The following is a 16,249-nucleotide window of genomic DNA, read 5'->3' as shown; positions in this document are numbered from 1 at the left end:
ACTGAGCTGGCCTGACTGTTGCACTACTCTGAGTATATCCCCAGGTAAGCATGGACCTTCTCAGCTAACAAATAACCCCACACGACGTACAATCACGGTAGGTCCCTTGCTGCATCCCACGCTCAAAGGACAACTTCAGGACATTTTTTATATTATTTTTTGAGGGGTGATCTGTGTGTCTAGCGGAATGAGAAAAAGTGCCTCATCCCCCAGCCCACCACACTCCTAATTAACCTAAATCTTAACATTAAAGTCCTGTGTCGTGTGTGTGTAGGTACGTAGATGCATCAGCCAGGTTCCCGGGACTTTAGCCTGACCAAGCGCGTCAATTCAAACAATCCATTACCAATTCCCAAGCCAAACTTATTCTTTATATCTAGAAAGGGAAATATCTTTTGCCTTCTGTCGAATCAGCGACAACCCTGAATGCGGGAATAGCTCATACCGTTGCATCTTACCCTTGTCCCGTCACCGGCGTCTTCCTCCGACCCAGCGAACTTGGAAATACAGCATGCGCCGGGATAATTATCCTTGTCCACTTCCAGGTTACTTCAACCGTCTTGCTCAATTATTGTCAGTGATATTCGCCGTGGCCCCATTGACGCGCAGCACATATCGACACTCCCCGGACCCTGAACTGTAACTGTAACTGTTACCTAGTCTCTATACTATCAAGACATCCTTATTGGCCGCCTTGTCATCTTGTTTGAAGAATGAATTGACATCAACTCTTCCTCCAACCAATGGCGCTCTTGATCAGCCAACGTCGGAAAAGGATCTATCAAACCACAACTCAAGCAGCCCCAGACCATCATATGTTGCCGAAACCCTTTCCGAACGAATAATTACTGGCACGCTACAGTTCGTTCAGTGGCGGGGATACTAGGATAAAATAATCTGGGGGAGCCTGTCCTGTCACAGCATTCTCCTAATTCATCAGTACGGATACAGCGCCTGTCAAATTGTCAGAGCATGTCTCCCCGGACCGATTAGAAGACTTTAGCTTCCGTTTCATCCCTCGCCATGCTTTTGACCGAGACTACCTCGCCCCCGACAACAACAAATTTTGGTCTTAATCGTGAATGTTTAGCCGTCCGCCGTTTACGGAACTGGCTGATCCATCCGGACATACATCTCCATGAGAAAGAAAGTCTGAGACCAGATGCTCCGGGTGCCCTCCGAAAACTACAAGGACCAGTCGAAATTCCCGGGCTTCATCGCCGAACCACTGCAAATCGGCCATAGCCCGAGGATTAAGCACTGGCCACATTCATCATGAATCTGTTCCCTCATGAATTGCCCCCAACTTCCAGCCCATCATGACTTATGATACCCCCCTTCAGGCTTCAGCACCCCTCATTACCCTTGGGCCTTGGGCTATCCAATCGTTCCGACATGTTCCGCGGCCTCCTCTTCCTTCCGATCATTACTTGACTCTCAAAGTTTTACCATTGCCAAAATTATTGTTAACCACCCTTCGGTCTGCTCACGGCCAGGGTCTATCCCGCGGAGAAGCTCCCAGTGAACTTCGACATGCTTCGGGAGGTTTGGCCGCTCAGAAGCCCAGAACACATGATTTGATAAAGTATCATGCCATTTGTGTCTGTTTTCTTCTCGCCGAAACACTTCGACTTGTGCTATTCTACTGCTTCTAACCCGTGCATTATGACTGAAATTTCCCAATAATGTTTTGATACCACCAGTAGTAACACTTGGTCATTGCTTTTCGTAAGGGAAATCAAGGTCTCAGGCGCCTTCATGTCCAATGCCGTATACTTTATTCTGTCTCAAATATATGCAATGATACCTGCAACAACGTTGAGCCCGCAACCCCAACCCCCAGAACGCCTTACCTACATAATACGATTACGAACAATCCCAAACTCGTACCTGCGCCTATACATACAATATGCCTGTGTCTAGCCGTGATTTTATAACACATCTCTTCCATTACAGCTCAGCATGCCCCTCCACATCTTGCCGCCCGCACCCAGAGATGCTTTGGTTCCCTCTCCAGTGATTCAGCAAACAAAAAAAAGACATAAAAATGGCAAGGCGACGGCTGCGAATGTCGAGCAGGTATAGATGCCTGAAGAAGCAACCCTCTCACCACATGGCAGCCTGATCGGCGTCGAAACGTGAAAGCTCGCGGCCAGCATCCTCAAGATCCTTTTTAGCTTTCATGCGCATATAAAAGATGGGGCAATCTTTACTACTGCAGATAACCTCGCAGTGCATGCTGCCCTGACAGCGCTGACACTGGGTCCATAGTCGCCCGAAGCGCACCTCCAAGTCTGACACGCGATCTAGCGTCTTCTTGTAAAGCTCACCAACGCGAGGTGCGCAATTAGAGCACACCGCCCCCTGTGACTCTTCTTTCCCTGTCAGAGGTTTCTTGCAGCCCATGCATGTTTGTGTCTTCTTTGCAAACTTCATGAGACCTCCAACAGTGGGAGCTGCAACCGAGATGGTACGGGTATGATCTCCTGTAAGTAGAGAGCGCGCCTTGGTCTCACCGAGAATCGGCTCAAAGATACGGCCGAGTGGCTTAGCTAGTTGATTATCCAGGTAGTACCGCGTATCTATCGGCACGTTGTGCTCAAGCACGTAAATGGGGTCCTCCGACTTCTCGAAGTTTTTGGCGCCAGCTGGGCCTCGGACCATGACGTAGGCCACTCGGTCACCGAGTCCCGGTGCCGAGCCTGCATCTCGCTTCTTCATGCGTTGCGCCAGCTCGACGTGCGCCTGCTTTGCGGCATAATCGTCCTTTGTAAGGGCCTTTGTGATGACCAATTTCGACATGTCGACCTTATTCTGCAGCAGATCGGCAATCGTCTCTTTGACGTATCTAGAAAATTTACCATTAGCATTCCGTTTTCTCCCCGCATTGCCTGATGAGGTCTGATAACCTCTAAGAAGAAGGAAATACTGAAGCATCATTCGAGAAAGAACTTACTCTTGGGCACCTTGAACATCTTGGTCGATCAAGATCATTCGCAAGACTTTTTCAATGACCGTCTGGACCAACAAACAGTTGTCACGTCGCACCGTCTCAATACCCTTTGTGTCCATCTTGTCATACTTCTCTGGTTTAGTCCAGTATAGGCCAGCATATCGCTTCTTGTTGATCAGCAGATATGGGAAGTATACTTTTTCGAACTCGAGTTTGATGGGTTTGATGAATTTCTCCGAGACGTATTTCGAGGCTTCCTCACCAAGCTTCATAGCCTCCTGCAGGTCTTTGGTACCAAACTTAATCATGACGGAATCAGTATCACCATAAATGACCTGAGCGTCGTGAGAATATCCGTTTGCTATGTTGTAACGGTTTTCCACCTCTTCCTTGGTCTTCTCAATCATCTTTCGGCCAAAACTTGTTGTACTACTGGCAATTTCGAGACATGGGAGTTTGCCTGTTGTAGCACCAGTCAAACCGTACACACTGTTCGCGCTGACTTTCAGAGCCAGTTGTCGCCCATTCAACACAGCCTTCTTGAACGGATCTGTCTCAACCGCCAACTCACGCTTGGCCTGTTTACGGGCCGCGAGAAGTTCCTCAAGAATTTGTGCCAATAAGCCCTTGCGTTGCTTGGTTGTTACAAAAGTGTCTCCAGTCGGTGTGACAATGTAATCCTCGTCTTTCTGGAGATTCAAGGCTTCAATCGCCTTCTTACTGACCAGGGTAGTATAGCAAAGGTTATGAGCTTGCATGATACTAGGGTATAGAGAGGCGAAATCCAGCGTGGCGATCGGAACATCGTAGTAACCTCGGGTTGGCTCAATGACTGTAGCTCCTTCATATTGTTCATCAGAAGCCTCTGACTTGAGATTGGGAATTACAAGCTTCTGTTCTAGTGCTTTTCGGAACAACTGACTGATGAACTTGATTTGCTGACCTCGAGATAATAAGAAGTTGAATGGCACTCCTGTGACTCTTGCCATTTCAGTATAATTTTCCACACAAGAGAGTTTATCCATTAGCCTTTGTGGGAGGTAGGCATCTTTCAGACAGTACAGCGCCAAACGTCTTCGAGACTCGGGTGTGCCGTTGAAAAGCTCTGTGATCATTGTATGGTGGACATCCTCCTTCTGCTCGCCAAGGAAATTGGCACACACAGAGTTCAGAGTGTAACTTCTGAGGTGATGATCACGCTGGATCAGTTGGAGAAGATCCAGTTGTAGTCGACCGTTGGTGTTTGTAGCTTTGGTATCTCGGTTGCCCATCTGTTTGCTGGAGAAATTCGTCTCCTTGGCTTTGGATTGCATGCTAGGAATTCGAGTCCAGTACTCGAAACCAGGTACCTTGAGATGTTTCGCTCGGTCTAGCAAATATGGGAAATCGAAGTTGGAAATATTGTAGCCGGTGATGATATCAGGGTCCGCGCGTATAAGGAACTTCTGCCAGTCACTCAGCATTTTCTCCTCCTGTTCGTACTCAAGAATCTGGGTTGCCACAATAGAGCTCGTCTCTTGCAAACAGAATACGTTTCTAACGAATGGCTTCTTTTCTCCATATTGTGTAACGATATTTGCGATCTGGATGACGGGATCGTGGTTTGCTTCCGGGAAAATACCCTTACGGCCGGCACACTCGATATCAAAAGACAGGATACGCAACGGTGCCATCTTTGACCATTCACCGACCGGTTCGTGTGCTATGAGGTCGAGGTAGCTAACTTCAGCTTCGATTTGACAGTTGGATTGGCGAACATGATCGGGGATGATTTTGTACGTCTTAGCGGGAGCTTCAACCCACGACATTCCTCGGACCTGGGCGGATATTAGATCATGTAGCCATAACATCGCTTTTCTCATACCTTGCAGTCAACCATGAAACGCAGTAGAAATTGCAGGTTGTCAAAAGTTTGAATTTCGCCATCGTTCCTCCACATGCCTTTCCAGTTTGCATTGCCACTTTGAATCGTTGTTCGGACTTTGTTGATGAATTTGGGATCTGTCACGGTAACCTTCAGGTAGGGTTTTGATTGGTTCCCTTGAAATCCGTAAATGTTCTCTCTCATAGCAAAGGCGACTGAGTGGATGGTCGGCTGATGTTGAGCGACCTGAGTCTCTAAGTATGCCTTGAAAGCTGCACAGTCTTGTGGCTGGAAGTTGACAGGTGCGGGAACATATAGATAATGCTTGAAGTCGGTTACATGCAGCATGACTGAATTTCCTGCTTCATTGACACCAAACAGCTTGACGGTGGCCCGCCCACCATGTAATGTACCCTCCTCGGCTTCAATAGACTGGAAGCGGAGGCTGTCACGCTCCGGTACGAAGTCAACTACAGGCGGTCTATCCCATGCCTGATCCTTCTCGGTGTTGTTACGTTTGCGGTCCGACAAGTCCTGGCTGAGCTTTTCGAGGACTTCTGATTCAAATGCACTCTTGGGCTGAGTGGATGTCATTTTGGATCGACGGTCATGCTGAGAGCTGGGAGCCCGGGCCGCAGCAGGTGATGACGGTATCGCATCTACTTTGCGCTTCTTCGTTGAGGAGGGAGACGATGTGATGTTCTGGCGAGTGTGGCTCTCGCCCAGAACTCGTTTCTGAGGAAGAACTGCACTGGCCATGGTGAATGAGGCTGGCGAATGCGAAACACGAAGAAAGAACAAGTCGACGTCGAAAGAGGAAAAGACAAGAAAACTGCTATGCAATCACGTTTTCTTCCACGGAAAGGAGAGTGAAGAGTGTTTGACAACGTCTTTGGTGGATTATGATTGTTGACACTAAACGGTTGGAGGGGAGACTCTAACAGGGGAGATTTCTGATGGGTTTGACGACACGACTTTAATTGATAGCAACCGCGTAGCGCGACTCGTGTTAGTCGTGACGTGACTGACCCCACTTACTCGCCATGATCACGTGAACAGGCGTCATATATCCTTCTCTGAGACATGGGGAAAACCTACCTACCCTAGGCCATTGATAAGTGAGATTAATTGTATAGGGCTTTCTAGATCGTCTACTAAAGGAGTGATTGTCATGATCAACCGCCGTCAGCGGCTATTGGTAGCACGATGATCTGTTCCGAACTACCGCTTAATCGTACTGGGTCAACTTAGGGCGAAAGTGAAGGAGTAGTTACAAGGCCTTGTATATTCATATTTTGAATAATGGCTGCGAAAGCGCTTCCACACAGGCCAGGCAGATTGAGTCATGCTGAAAATGCACATCTCTCGGAGACTTGGCAGCTTCTTAGGTGAGTATCCCTTACAATGGTATTTCTGACCGCAAACGGCCCCTGGCCGTGCACAAATGAAAACTCCATGCAAGGACTGATGTCGTACTTGAAGTTCCTGGCAAGGGTTGCACTACCAAATTCAACTACAAAGATGACTGCCGAACACATCTTGAAGGGTATCACATGATACTAATACCTCGACGTGACAGTTGTCTAGAGACTTTCATGGCATCTATTCTTCCTGTCAGTTCATGATTTGCTCTAACATGGGCTGATAGCAGGCTGCAAAACTAGGGGAAGAACACATTCAGACATCCATTCTATAAGCATCCGTACTCCGTCTCGGGAGATCAGTTAAGCCATGCATAAAAAAAATTCATCATCTCACCCAAAATGGGCTAAAAAGGATCAAGCATCGAAAGAACTTACCCATTCAGACAAAAGGGGGCTGACAGCATGCTTTAGAGAAGTCATCTTCATGGAACCAGGACCATACGTCTGAGAGTCTTTGTATAGACGGCGAGGAAGAACCTATATTCACAAAGCAGCAACAAGAGGGAAGAATTATAGCATTTATAGCACCGTGAAGCTATCAGGCATATCATTTCCTTTGGTCACAAAATCGCTGACTTGCGGGGTATCGCGTGACATTGTGCAATGTTGGTTGGGCCTGCATACAGCCAAGAGCTGCAATATCATGTAATAGTATCGCTGACCCCATGTCTCATATCCATGTACAAGTGTAGTGTGTTGGGCAAATGCATGATACTATGCCAACGGCAACAGCCTGCAGGAATGCACAACTGGCTGATGGTGGTCAGTAAGTCACATTCACACCACTTATTCCGAGAGTTGCCGGTAAGATCCTGGTATCACGCGCAAGCACACGGTGATGCTGGATAAATCATTTCTTCATTAATCGACATAAAGAAAGCAAGAGGTAGCATTCTCCAACATCCTTATAGTGTTTCCAGTGAAAGAGCATGATCTAACTGCTATGTCCAATGGTGTCGAGTCTTGCAATGAATAAAATTGCTTATTAACGTGCAGGCTGCTTTCTAAAGCTGCGCGCACTCTTTAACCTGATGCGATATTGTTGGGTCTCTGTCGACCCAGCCTCTATTCATTATCAACTTATGAAGAACTCTTGGGCTCCTTAAGATGCTCAAAAGATCCCCAATCGCACCAATCGTTGATGGGCTGTTCAAGGTTAGCCACATTGTCATCTTGAGTAGTAGTGATGAGAAACTTACTAGGCAATTGAGATACTTGCACCAATCACAGGTGTCGTGATACTTGTAAAAGTTGTTCAGGAGAACAATGAAAACGACAATGATCATGACGAGGAAGGCAGCTCGAACCAGCCACCAAGCCCACCAGAGTGGCTTGCGCCCCTTGAAGAAACCGACAGGGTTCTTGAAAAAGTGAGGGGGCGTCTCGCCAGTCTGAGGAGAAACGGCTGCGTACGACAGCTCTTGGCCCATCCGCCGTCGCAGTGAGTTGGGCGAGTGCAGGACACAGACGCCAAGAGAGAGTCCCATAAGAAAACCGCCAATATGGACAAAGTTGTCCAAGCCGGGAAGAAGTCCCAAGACAAATGCGATGACCATATCAAGAATGATGAAAAGAAGGTCCTTGACGGGGTTGCGTCTGTCCTTCCATGAGTACAGAAGATCGAGGAGGACCAAGGCAATAATGCCAAAAAGGGCACCGGAGGCACCCACAGATGGCTGTCCTGGCGGCGCATAATTTCCACCCATGATGTTCCCGAAAATCCCAGCACTCATGTAAACGAGTAAAAACCGCACTGGCCCAATGGCCATCTCCATCTCTTTCGCAATGGTAAGCTGCAGAAGAAGGTTGAAAATGATGTGAATGAGACCGGCGTGCATGAAAATTGAGGTGATGAATCGGTACCACTGGTTGGGTTCGGGACTCTGGTTGATATCGCCATTGAACTTAGGATCTGGCACGTCACCCCCGAAACCGCAGACCACATGAAGAGGGCAGAAACTGTCGTCCCTGGTAGCATTGGGACAAAGTAGACCAGGTAGAACGGCGTCCTTCGCATTCTTGTCCACACTTTGAATACCCTTCACGTTGCGCATACAGGGGGCATAACGGGCGCCCATGTTGATCAGTAAGCCGGGAGATGGGCCGATAAATACGTTGAATTGCGGTTTGATCGCAATGGGAGTTCCTGTTAACACGCCTGTGAACGAGTCAGCTGACAGTTTTCCTCCAGCATCAATCTTCACATCTTACCCATTCTTGCTATTTCGGCGATAAAAACGGCGATTTGGACAACAGAAAAGATATAGACAACCCAAGGAATCCTCTTCTTGTTAGAGCCAATCATACCCAATTCGCCCAAGCGAACCTTGCCCTTCTTGCCCTTCTTCTTAGACCGTCCAGGGGCGTCATAGATATGATCATTCATCTCGGGGTCGTCATTTTTGGCGGTCCGATCTTGAAGGGGAATGTCTTCCTGGCCGTAAGGTCGCGCAGCGGCAGCCCCTCCAGCATAGCTTGTATCTTGATAGAAGCCTTGTTGGCCAATGTCAGCCGTACTGGAGCTGGGAGTCGGTCCGGTGTTCGAGTTTGCCGGGTACACATGATCGTCAAAGACGGTGTCGAAAGGAGACTGACCAGTTTGGCCAGGCTGATTATGGCTTGAGCTCTGACCAGAAGGGCTAGCATAAGTGCCCGCAGGAGGATATTGTATATCGTTAGGCGAGTATGGTGTTTGCTTGGTCGGGACAATATGCGCGGCAGTATCGGCAGGATAGATCGAGGTGTCCGGAGCATAGTGTGAGTTGTACGAGTTAGGCTCATATGGTGGTGCTGGTGTAGAATGCGGCGAAGGGGTTTCGTGATTCTGATAGTAGGGAGAAGCGTTGGGACCGGCCCCATAAGGAGCCTGTTGACTTCCACCGCTGTAGTAGTCGTGTGAAGCCATAGTTGACGAAAGCAAGAGATTCTCGAGTAACGGGGAGGAGGTTACGTAGGCAGTTGATGGGAGTAAGCCGCCAAGCGGCAAAGAAAGGGGATACAACTGCGACAAGCTGTTTCAGAGGGTCGGGATGGCGTCACAGATCAAGAATCGGTATTTTGAAACTCGGCGAACGATCCTTGCCCTGATCTCTATTGACAACAATGCGTGGGTGTATGTCAAATTGGCTTTGTCGTTTCCAAAGTGAAAGATGTTGAACCAGAAAATGTATCCCTCGCGCTAGGTCAAGCTTAGGTGGCTGGTCAGAATCCAAAGTCCTGAACTTCAGCTCAACGGGTTAGGTAGGCTTGAGCGGGTTGTTTCAAGGGTCGCCGGGGACGAAGAGACTGGTCTGGATTGCGTGGAAGCTCTCTTTTGATTGGACGACTGCCTTACGCGTGGAAGCTGTGGGCCCAGTGAGTAGCCTGTTCTATTTGCGTCGTTGTAAAAAATCGCCAAACGAGTGAAGCAAAAGAGTGAAGATGGGAGCATCGAAAAAAACAGGAGAGGAAATACTTGGGAATACAACAAATATGCAGCTTGGCTAGTTAGGTATCATTATTCTGAGGCAGCCTTCAGCTTAGGTAACAAGAGAATAAGGGCATATTTGTTCTATTCTCGCTGACTTGTGCCCATGACGAAACAACTCACAGCCGAGTGACGTACAAGCCGGGGCTGTGCTGACAGCTGTAAGCCATGGATCCCTGCAACCAAAGGTCGATCACTGGGAAGAAGGGTTTTTGGGTGGTGCCGTGCGGTTAAGCCATTGAGCCTCACTCTGATTAATGGATGTTTAAGCGCCACAGCTTCTTAATTTAGAACAGTAACCTCTATTCATGGCTGTTGTTGTGGTGGTGGCTAATGTGAGTCTTTGTTGATACCTACTCACTTATGGATCACAAGAACACTTGTAATCATGAAGTACTGGGAATGCTGATGTTTTATTACATGTTACAAGCTGTCAACTTCGGTTAGGTATTCCGGTATCTGCAAAGGTAAACCCCGATTTAACTCAGTAACTTCCGGACTGGTAAGAAAGACACCACGGCATCTCTTATTTATAAGTAACACTACAGCCCGTCAGCATAAACACTTATTCTGGGACAGTAGTGTAGCACAAACTCATGGATTACAATTTACTACCTACCTGTATTCTGGCTTTTCATATCGCAGGCACATGGATACTAGGCCCAGTTGACGCATTTTTATTGTCTCAACCACATCACCAATACATTTATGGTGAAATACTTGCCTTCCAGCCCGTGGCTGACACTACAGCGCAACGGACCACAGCCACTGCTAAAGCTGACGAGTCTTCCCGTATTCCTTGTACGCAGTGGAGCTCGTTGATGGCGTGTGCCCATATCGATCAGTTGTACGGGTTCCGATGAGATCTTTTGCAGTGGACAACAATTTACGCGTTGCGCCTCGTCCTATTCCACGCCAAGCTCCGGGAGAGAGAGATCCCTTGTGCAAGAAGTACAGCTCCCAGCTTGATGCATACCAGGAAATCCACCCCAACCCTCACATCTGATGGCATAACGAATCACTCCGGTGGGATGATCTCAACGCCAAGACCATTGACAAGCAAAAGGTTCCAACCTTCGCCCCCCTCCCTTCTGTGTTGGGGGGCCAGGACACGACAACGCTCGATTTGTCAACAGTAGACACGACGGGTCTGGTATAGATGATGCAAGCAACACTTCAATATCACAGCAGCCAACCTGCATTGACTGAAAACTTCTTGACAACACCTTGCACTGTGAATTGCTGAATGCTCATGTAGTACTCCGGTCAGTGGCCCGATATGCTCCTGTTGAGTGGCTGATGAGTTGGGTAGATGAGATAAGATCGTGATTATACAAACTGTTGTATCGTACATGACATGAGCTGCCCTATACACGTTGTCCTAGCCCTCTTCATTGCTCATTACAGTCGTATTGCCCTGGCGGCCCTTCGCCTTTTCCGTTAATAGTGGTACAGTTCGGTCTTGTGCATGTCGCATTTTGTCGACAATGGGTATGCGACCAGATGATCCCGTCCAGTGTTGTTTGGACATCTATGCTGTCTCTCCTCCGTTGAGACAATGTTATTTCTTCCCGATCGATGAAGCGTCGTCCGTTGTGGTCTCGTCATCTTGTTTCTTGGCACCCTTTCCCCAATTTCCACTCCAGACATCAGCGACTTGCTCCATAATGATATCGCCAATACCCTTGCCCTCTTCCATCTTTTGTTGATGCTCTTTCGCACGCTGCTCTCGCCAATTCTTCTCCTCGCCTCCCATCCATACATCGTTGAGTGCCTTGGCCACACCTGTCTTCTCCTCTTCGCTTTGTGGATTTTGTTGGCTAGCTTTGAGTGCTGCCTCGCGCTCTCGGTGCTCACGTAGTAGTCGTTGGGTGCGCTGAGCGCCTTCGGGGAGTTCGGTTCCGAATATGGAGCCCACACGGTTGCCGAACCGTGAGTAGATTGACGAGCCCGTATACTCGTAGGCGAGCTGGTTTGTGGCAAGAGAGAAGGCACTGGCGAGGACGAAGAATCGAAGATCTATCTTTCGTGGTGGGAGTAGCATGGCGAGAGGCGCAATAACTGCGCCAGCAATGGCAGAGTTGTGAATAAATTCATTACGCTCGGGCAACGGAGGTTGCGCTTGGGGCTGATCCTGCGACATTGCGATGTTGGTAGTGTTCATATAGCAGTGTCGGTTCGACTATCGCTGCAGCAGCACGATCGCAAACTGAGTTTGCGTGGGTTGGGAGAATTGAAGATGCGAAAATCCGCCACCAACTTTTTCTCGCAGTCTGGTTGGTCGCCTTGTCACGGCTATGGGAACTTGGCTTCCCAGCCAATCCTGGTGAGAAATCAGGTCCCTTCAACCTCCTCGTCATTGTAGGGTAGTCACACTACTGCAAAGTCTCATTCGAGGGCAAATAGCCTTGCCATTTTTTGGTTTTTGATTCTGGTAACAGTAATACAGAGAAATCCAAGTTCTTAGTTTGGCGACTTGTCTGTTTTAGAGTTTTCTGATATTGCCTCTGTCGGCGCCTTTGTCAGTCTAATTGGCGTTTATTAATGTTGCTGGAACCTTTTGATCCAATAGGTGTTAAGATTTCGAGCTTATGACCAGGATATTGTCAATCGACATCCATTACTACCCCATCACTTCTCAATACATAGATATAATGAAATGCATGACTTGCCTGTTCATACAAGGCACGGGCAAGATATGCAGAACGTGTGTTCACTGGGTTAAGACCATGCGAAATTCAATTGCTTTCGGGTTCGTTACGCCCTCCCACAACACGGCGAGAACTGCACAGCTAAGCTGCATGATCATGGCTACTGCCGGAACACTCTATTGCCGTTTTGAGAAGGCATTGAAAGACAGAGTAAGGTAATCGGTCCATAGGGCGAATCACGGGTTTCCCATTATGGACGTCGTTGAGTTCGGCTGACAATTTCCGGTAATTCGTGTCGTAACAGCCCTCAGATCATATCATCGGTCACTGATGAGGAGTTGCCCGACATGGTAGAGTAATATATGTCACGAAGCAAGAGAACAATCAGATACATCATAAAGTTATAAGTACCCAATGATATTCAGATCATATGTCAATCTCGTCGGTCGTCGTCGAACGCCTTCTTAGCGTTAGGCCTAACGATTAAGAGTCCGCGAGGGATTACATCGCAAACATAGCTTCTTTGGGACAGAATGCAGATAACTTCCCGGGCAATTCTTCAGCTCAATGATCAACAACATCATCTGTCCGCCAATAACCGAGGTAAGGGATGCATTGTTGCCAGCGGCAGACTTCGACGACACTAGACCATCAAAGTCTCACCAAGACTCCTGAAAACCAAGCCACCGGTGCTCACTAGCTACATGTGAGAACTCAATGGTCCGAACTGCCGCCCCCAGCCGTGCCGTGTTTACTAACTCCACCTTGACTACCGGCATCAGATCCTGCCGAGCAAGCCTAAGAGACAGCAATCTGGCCACATGGCTAAAACCTTGAGAATATGTGATGATAGAAATCATCACATCAGGCTCTTAATGAAAGGATGTACCGGGCCGATGGGCGCATGCTACTTCAAGGTTCCATACCTAGACAAGCCCTTACACAGCACTTCTCGACAGGAGAAGTCCCGATGGGCAATCTGATTGAGATGCATGGCCATTATCATGGCAGACCTCGATGTAAAGAACAGCCTCAGTGACTCCAGTGCCACCAACGTGAAGAGCAATCCAATAGAAACCAGGGTATTGTAACAGCCTTGCCGGGTCTTCACCCAGTGCCAGGTGGGCTTGACAAACGTCACGGAGCTAGGTGGGCAGCTGATCCTCTGTACAGTCAAACATAATAGGGACTAGCAGTTGGACCATAGGGTTCGCTCAAACGAAACATATAAGTATGAATTTAGACATCACGGTACTTGATAAATTCATGTGACGGCGCAAGACGGTAGCGGCTTGGAGGAGCTTACTATGCTACCCGTTTCTTAACCAATGAACCACCCTTATTTCTTAGATTCGAAATAACGCGAGGGACCGGCGCATTTTGGACAGCTTGTACTGTAAAGATTAGCTTTCCGTGGTTATAACCTATGGAAAATGAGGCTTGATCAGCTCCATGCTAGTGGACAAAGTTTCCTATATATGTTCCTGTACCTGTGAGCATTTTCAGCTCATGTACATATAGTCTCTCGGCTGATCCTATTTCGATTAGAAGCACTTAACTGTAGTACCTTACCAAGACTTGCAACAAGTGCCTTCCGCTGAGATTCAAATACCCACCACAGACCACTCAAACATCAGAGAACCAGAGGTTCAGAGGGTTGCGATCACCTACTCATATACTCGCTGCTACGGGAACCCAATGCCATTGGTAAAATTACGGAACAGTTCCTCAATAGTATATCCAATAGTACTAAAATCATCGGTGTTACATCTTCAAACCGTTTGTGTGCGTATTTACTTGTAGGTATTGCAACAAATTCACAAGAATCGACATACTTTCTGTCAGACGCACTGTTTGCTTTACCCGAGGATAACCTAGTATAGAAACAAGGCCACTTGACTGTGGGTATAGGAATAATGGATTATGAAATGCATTGTGTCATATATTGGCGGGCGCCAACTCCCGCTTAAACTCTCTCCCTGTCTAGCAGAACAGTTGCGATCTCTAGTTATGAACGGAAGTTCCGAACTACCGGGGTGGTAGTAAAACTGTATCCTTTGATCGGACTTTTCCCCTCCAATATCAGCTACTACTTGTTTAGCCGACCGCTCGACGTTTATTGAGGCTGGGAACAAGACTCACAATTGACTCGCGTTCTTAGTCGATTCAGCCCTGGTTTCATATCTCCAATAGCTCGTGGCGTTTAGAAGAATTGACTTGGTAGGACAGTGCCACGCCTCCATACAGCCATGCAACTTTTCCCCTTCCTTCTTTTTTTTTTCTTTGACTAAATCTACCTTGAAATAGACTAGCTATCTATGTCGTAAGAATACAGACCGTTGTACAATGCACGTGGCGGATACATCTCTGAGCTATTTTAGACTTTGTTGAGATGAGATTAAAGGCGCGTGGTAATCCCGGCTGCCGAGGTCACGGACTCAACTGCCAGATGAGGTTACATTGCCGATTCATTTTGAATCAATGTCTTGCTCGCATTCTCTACCGTTGTTAGCCTAGGGCGATGCTCTGTGGTTCTCTCGGCTGGTTGTCGTATCAGTGACTGATATTATGCGTCCACAGGCTTGATTTAAACCCTTGTCAGCGTTGGTATACATTTTGTGAACTTTAAAAAGTGTTGGCTCAGCAGTGAAAAGATAAACAAGAATGTTACCGAGACATGAGTCAGGAGGCCGCAGCAGTTGAGCTTGGACTTGGTCTTCATGCTCGACTGAGAATGGAGTTCACGCAGACAGGTGCTATGTTATATCCACATTGACTGCCGAATGGCCCAAGACGTTGACGCATGACTTAGGCAACTGTCTCAACATCTCATTCACTGACACGAGCGCTTCTGGAAACAGAGGTTCATGTGGGCCTCTTGGCGAGCCATCCAATGATATTGTATAGGGAGATGGCTTCTATTTGTCATCGCCGTACACCGTACCTAGTGGTTCAAAAAAACAACCCGCATGAGTTTCAGTGACAGATGCCGTGACAGCCCTTGCTTAGCCCACCAATCGGCCGTTTGTCCAATTCGGAGCCGACGCACACGGGAGATGGCACAGCCAGAGATGTAATCAGGGCTGGCTGATGGCTTGTGGAATGTCGAAACGCACTGTAACGCAACACAACGCAAAGCATCCAACTCCGGGGAGGACTGGTTCTTGGCAATTCCAATATTACAGCTGACAATGCCATGCATGGATCTCCATAACGTCCCCCACCCAAAGACCGGCCATCCCTACAGACTGGCTACCTTATTTTTAACCTAGCTACCTAATTTATATATACTTTAAATAGTTATAACTCTATTAATTTAATTTTAATTAATTTTAAATTAATACTAATTAATTTAAAATGCCTTCTTTTACTAAAAAAGATATAAGTGCTATACTTTAGATAGTTATAGATAGTATATTAGTAAATAAAGTAACTAAAGCTTATAGTATTAACCGTTTTATGCTCTAAGGTTAGATTAAAGGAAGTATAATATTAAAAGAAGCCTAAAAACCTTACTAAAAGCTCTCTAATACTTAAGAAAAGAGTCTTTAAGACTAAATTATTATTTAAGCTAATTTAGAATGCCTTATATTATATTAGTAAGTTAGAAAGTTTACCAGTAAGATTGCTATTTATAATAGTTTCCTAAAAGGTATTAGAAAGAATTAATTATAGGGCTTTTTAGGATAAAATCCTAATATTAAGATATTAAAAGGTAAGAAAATTAACTTTAACTGATATTATAGAGCTTTTTCTAAATTAATAAAGGCATTCTTTATACTCCTTATAATGCCGGTAATATACCTAGTTAAGTAGGGAAATAGATATAATATTAATAAAGTTAAAATAATAGAAGGAATAGAAATAAATAGTCTATTTTTTAATTATTAA

At 46.9% G+C, this 16,249-nt stretch overlaps 3 protein-coding genes; all 3 read right to left on the bottom strand.

Moving 5' to 3' along the window:
* Window positions 1-2,106: 2,106 nt before the first annotated feature.
* Window positions 2,107-5,576, bottom strand: FFUJ_02668 (probable DNA-directed DNA polymerase III; the record flags this gene model as incomplete). XM_023574426.1 has 3 exons in its annotated part: window positions 2,107-2,848; window positions 2,957-4,770; window positions 4,818-5,576. 3 exons carry the CDS (start codon window positions 5,574-5,576, stop codon window positions 2,107-2,109), a joined length of 3,315 nt encoding a protein of 1,104 aa, XP_023428745.1.
* Window positions 5,577-7,321: 1,745 nt separating this feature from the next.
* Window positions 7,322-9,146, bottom strand: FFUJ_02667 (related to membrane protein; the record flags this gene model as incomplete). XM_023574425.1 has 3 exons in its annotated part: window positions 7,322-7,387; window positions 7,441-8,399; window positions 8,453-9,146. The coding sequence occupies 3 exons, from the start codon at window positions 9,144-9,146 to the stop codon at window positions 7,322-7,324; spliced, it is 1,719 nt and encodes a 572-aa protein (XP_023427781.1).
* Window positions 9,147-11,268: 2,122 nt separating this feature from the next.
* Window positions 11,269-11,850, bottom strand: FFUJ_02666 (uncharacterized protein; the record flags this gene model as incomplete). Its single annotated transcript, XM_023574424.1, has 1 exon — window positions 11,269-11,850. One exon carries the CDS (start codon window positions 11,848-11,850, stop codon window positions 11,269-11,271), a length of 582 nt encoding a protein of 193 aa, XP_023427780.1.
* Between the last annotated feature and the right edge of the window lie 4,399 nt (window positions 11,851-16,249).

Source organism: Fusarium fujikuroi, chromosome FFUJ_chr03 (genome assembly GCF_900079805.1).
Source record: "Fusarium fujikuroi IMI 58289 draft genome, chromosome FFUJ_chr03".
Lineage (NCBI taxonomy): Eukaryota > Fungi > Ascomycota > Sordariomycetes > Hypocreales > Nectriaceae > Fusarium > Fusarium fujikuroi.
This window is presented reverse-complemented; position numbering and strand designations above follow the sequence as displayed.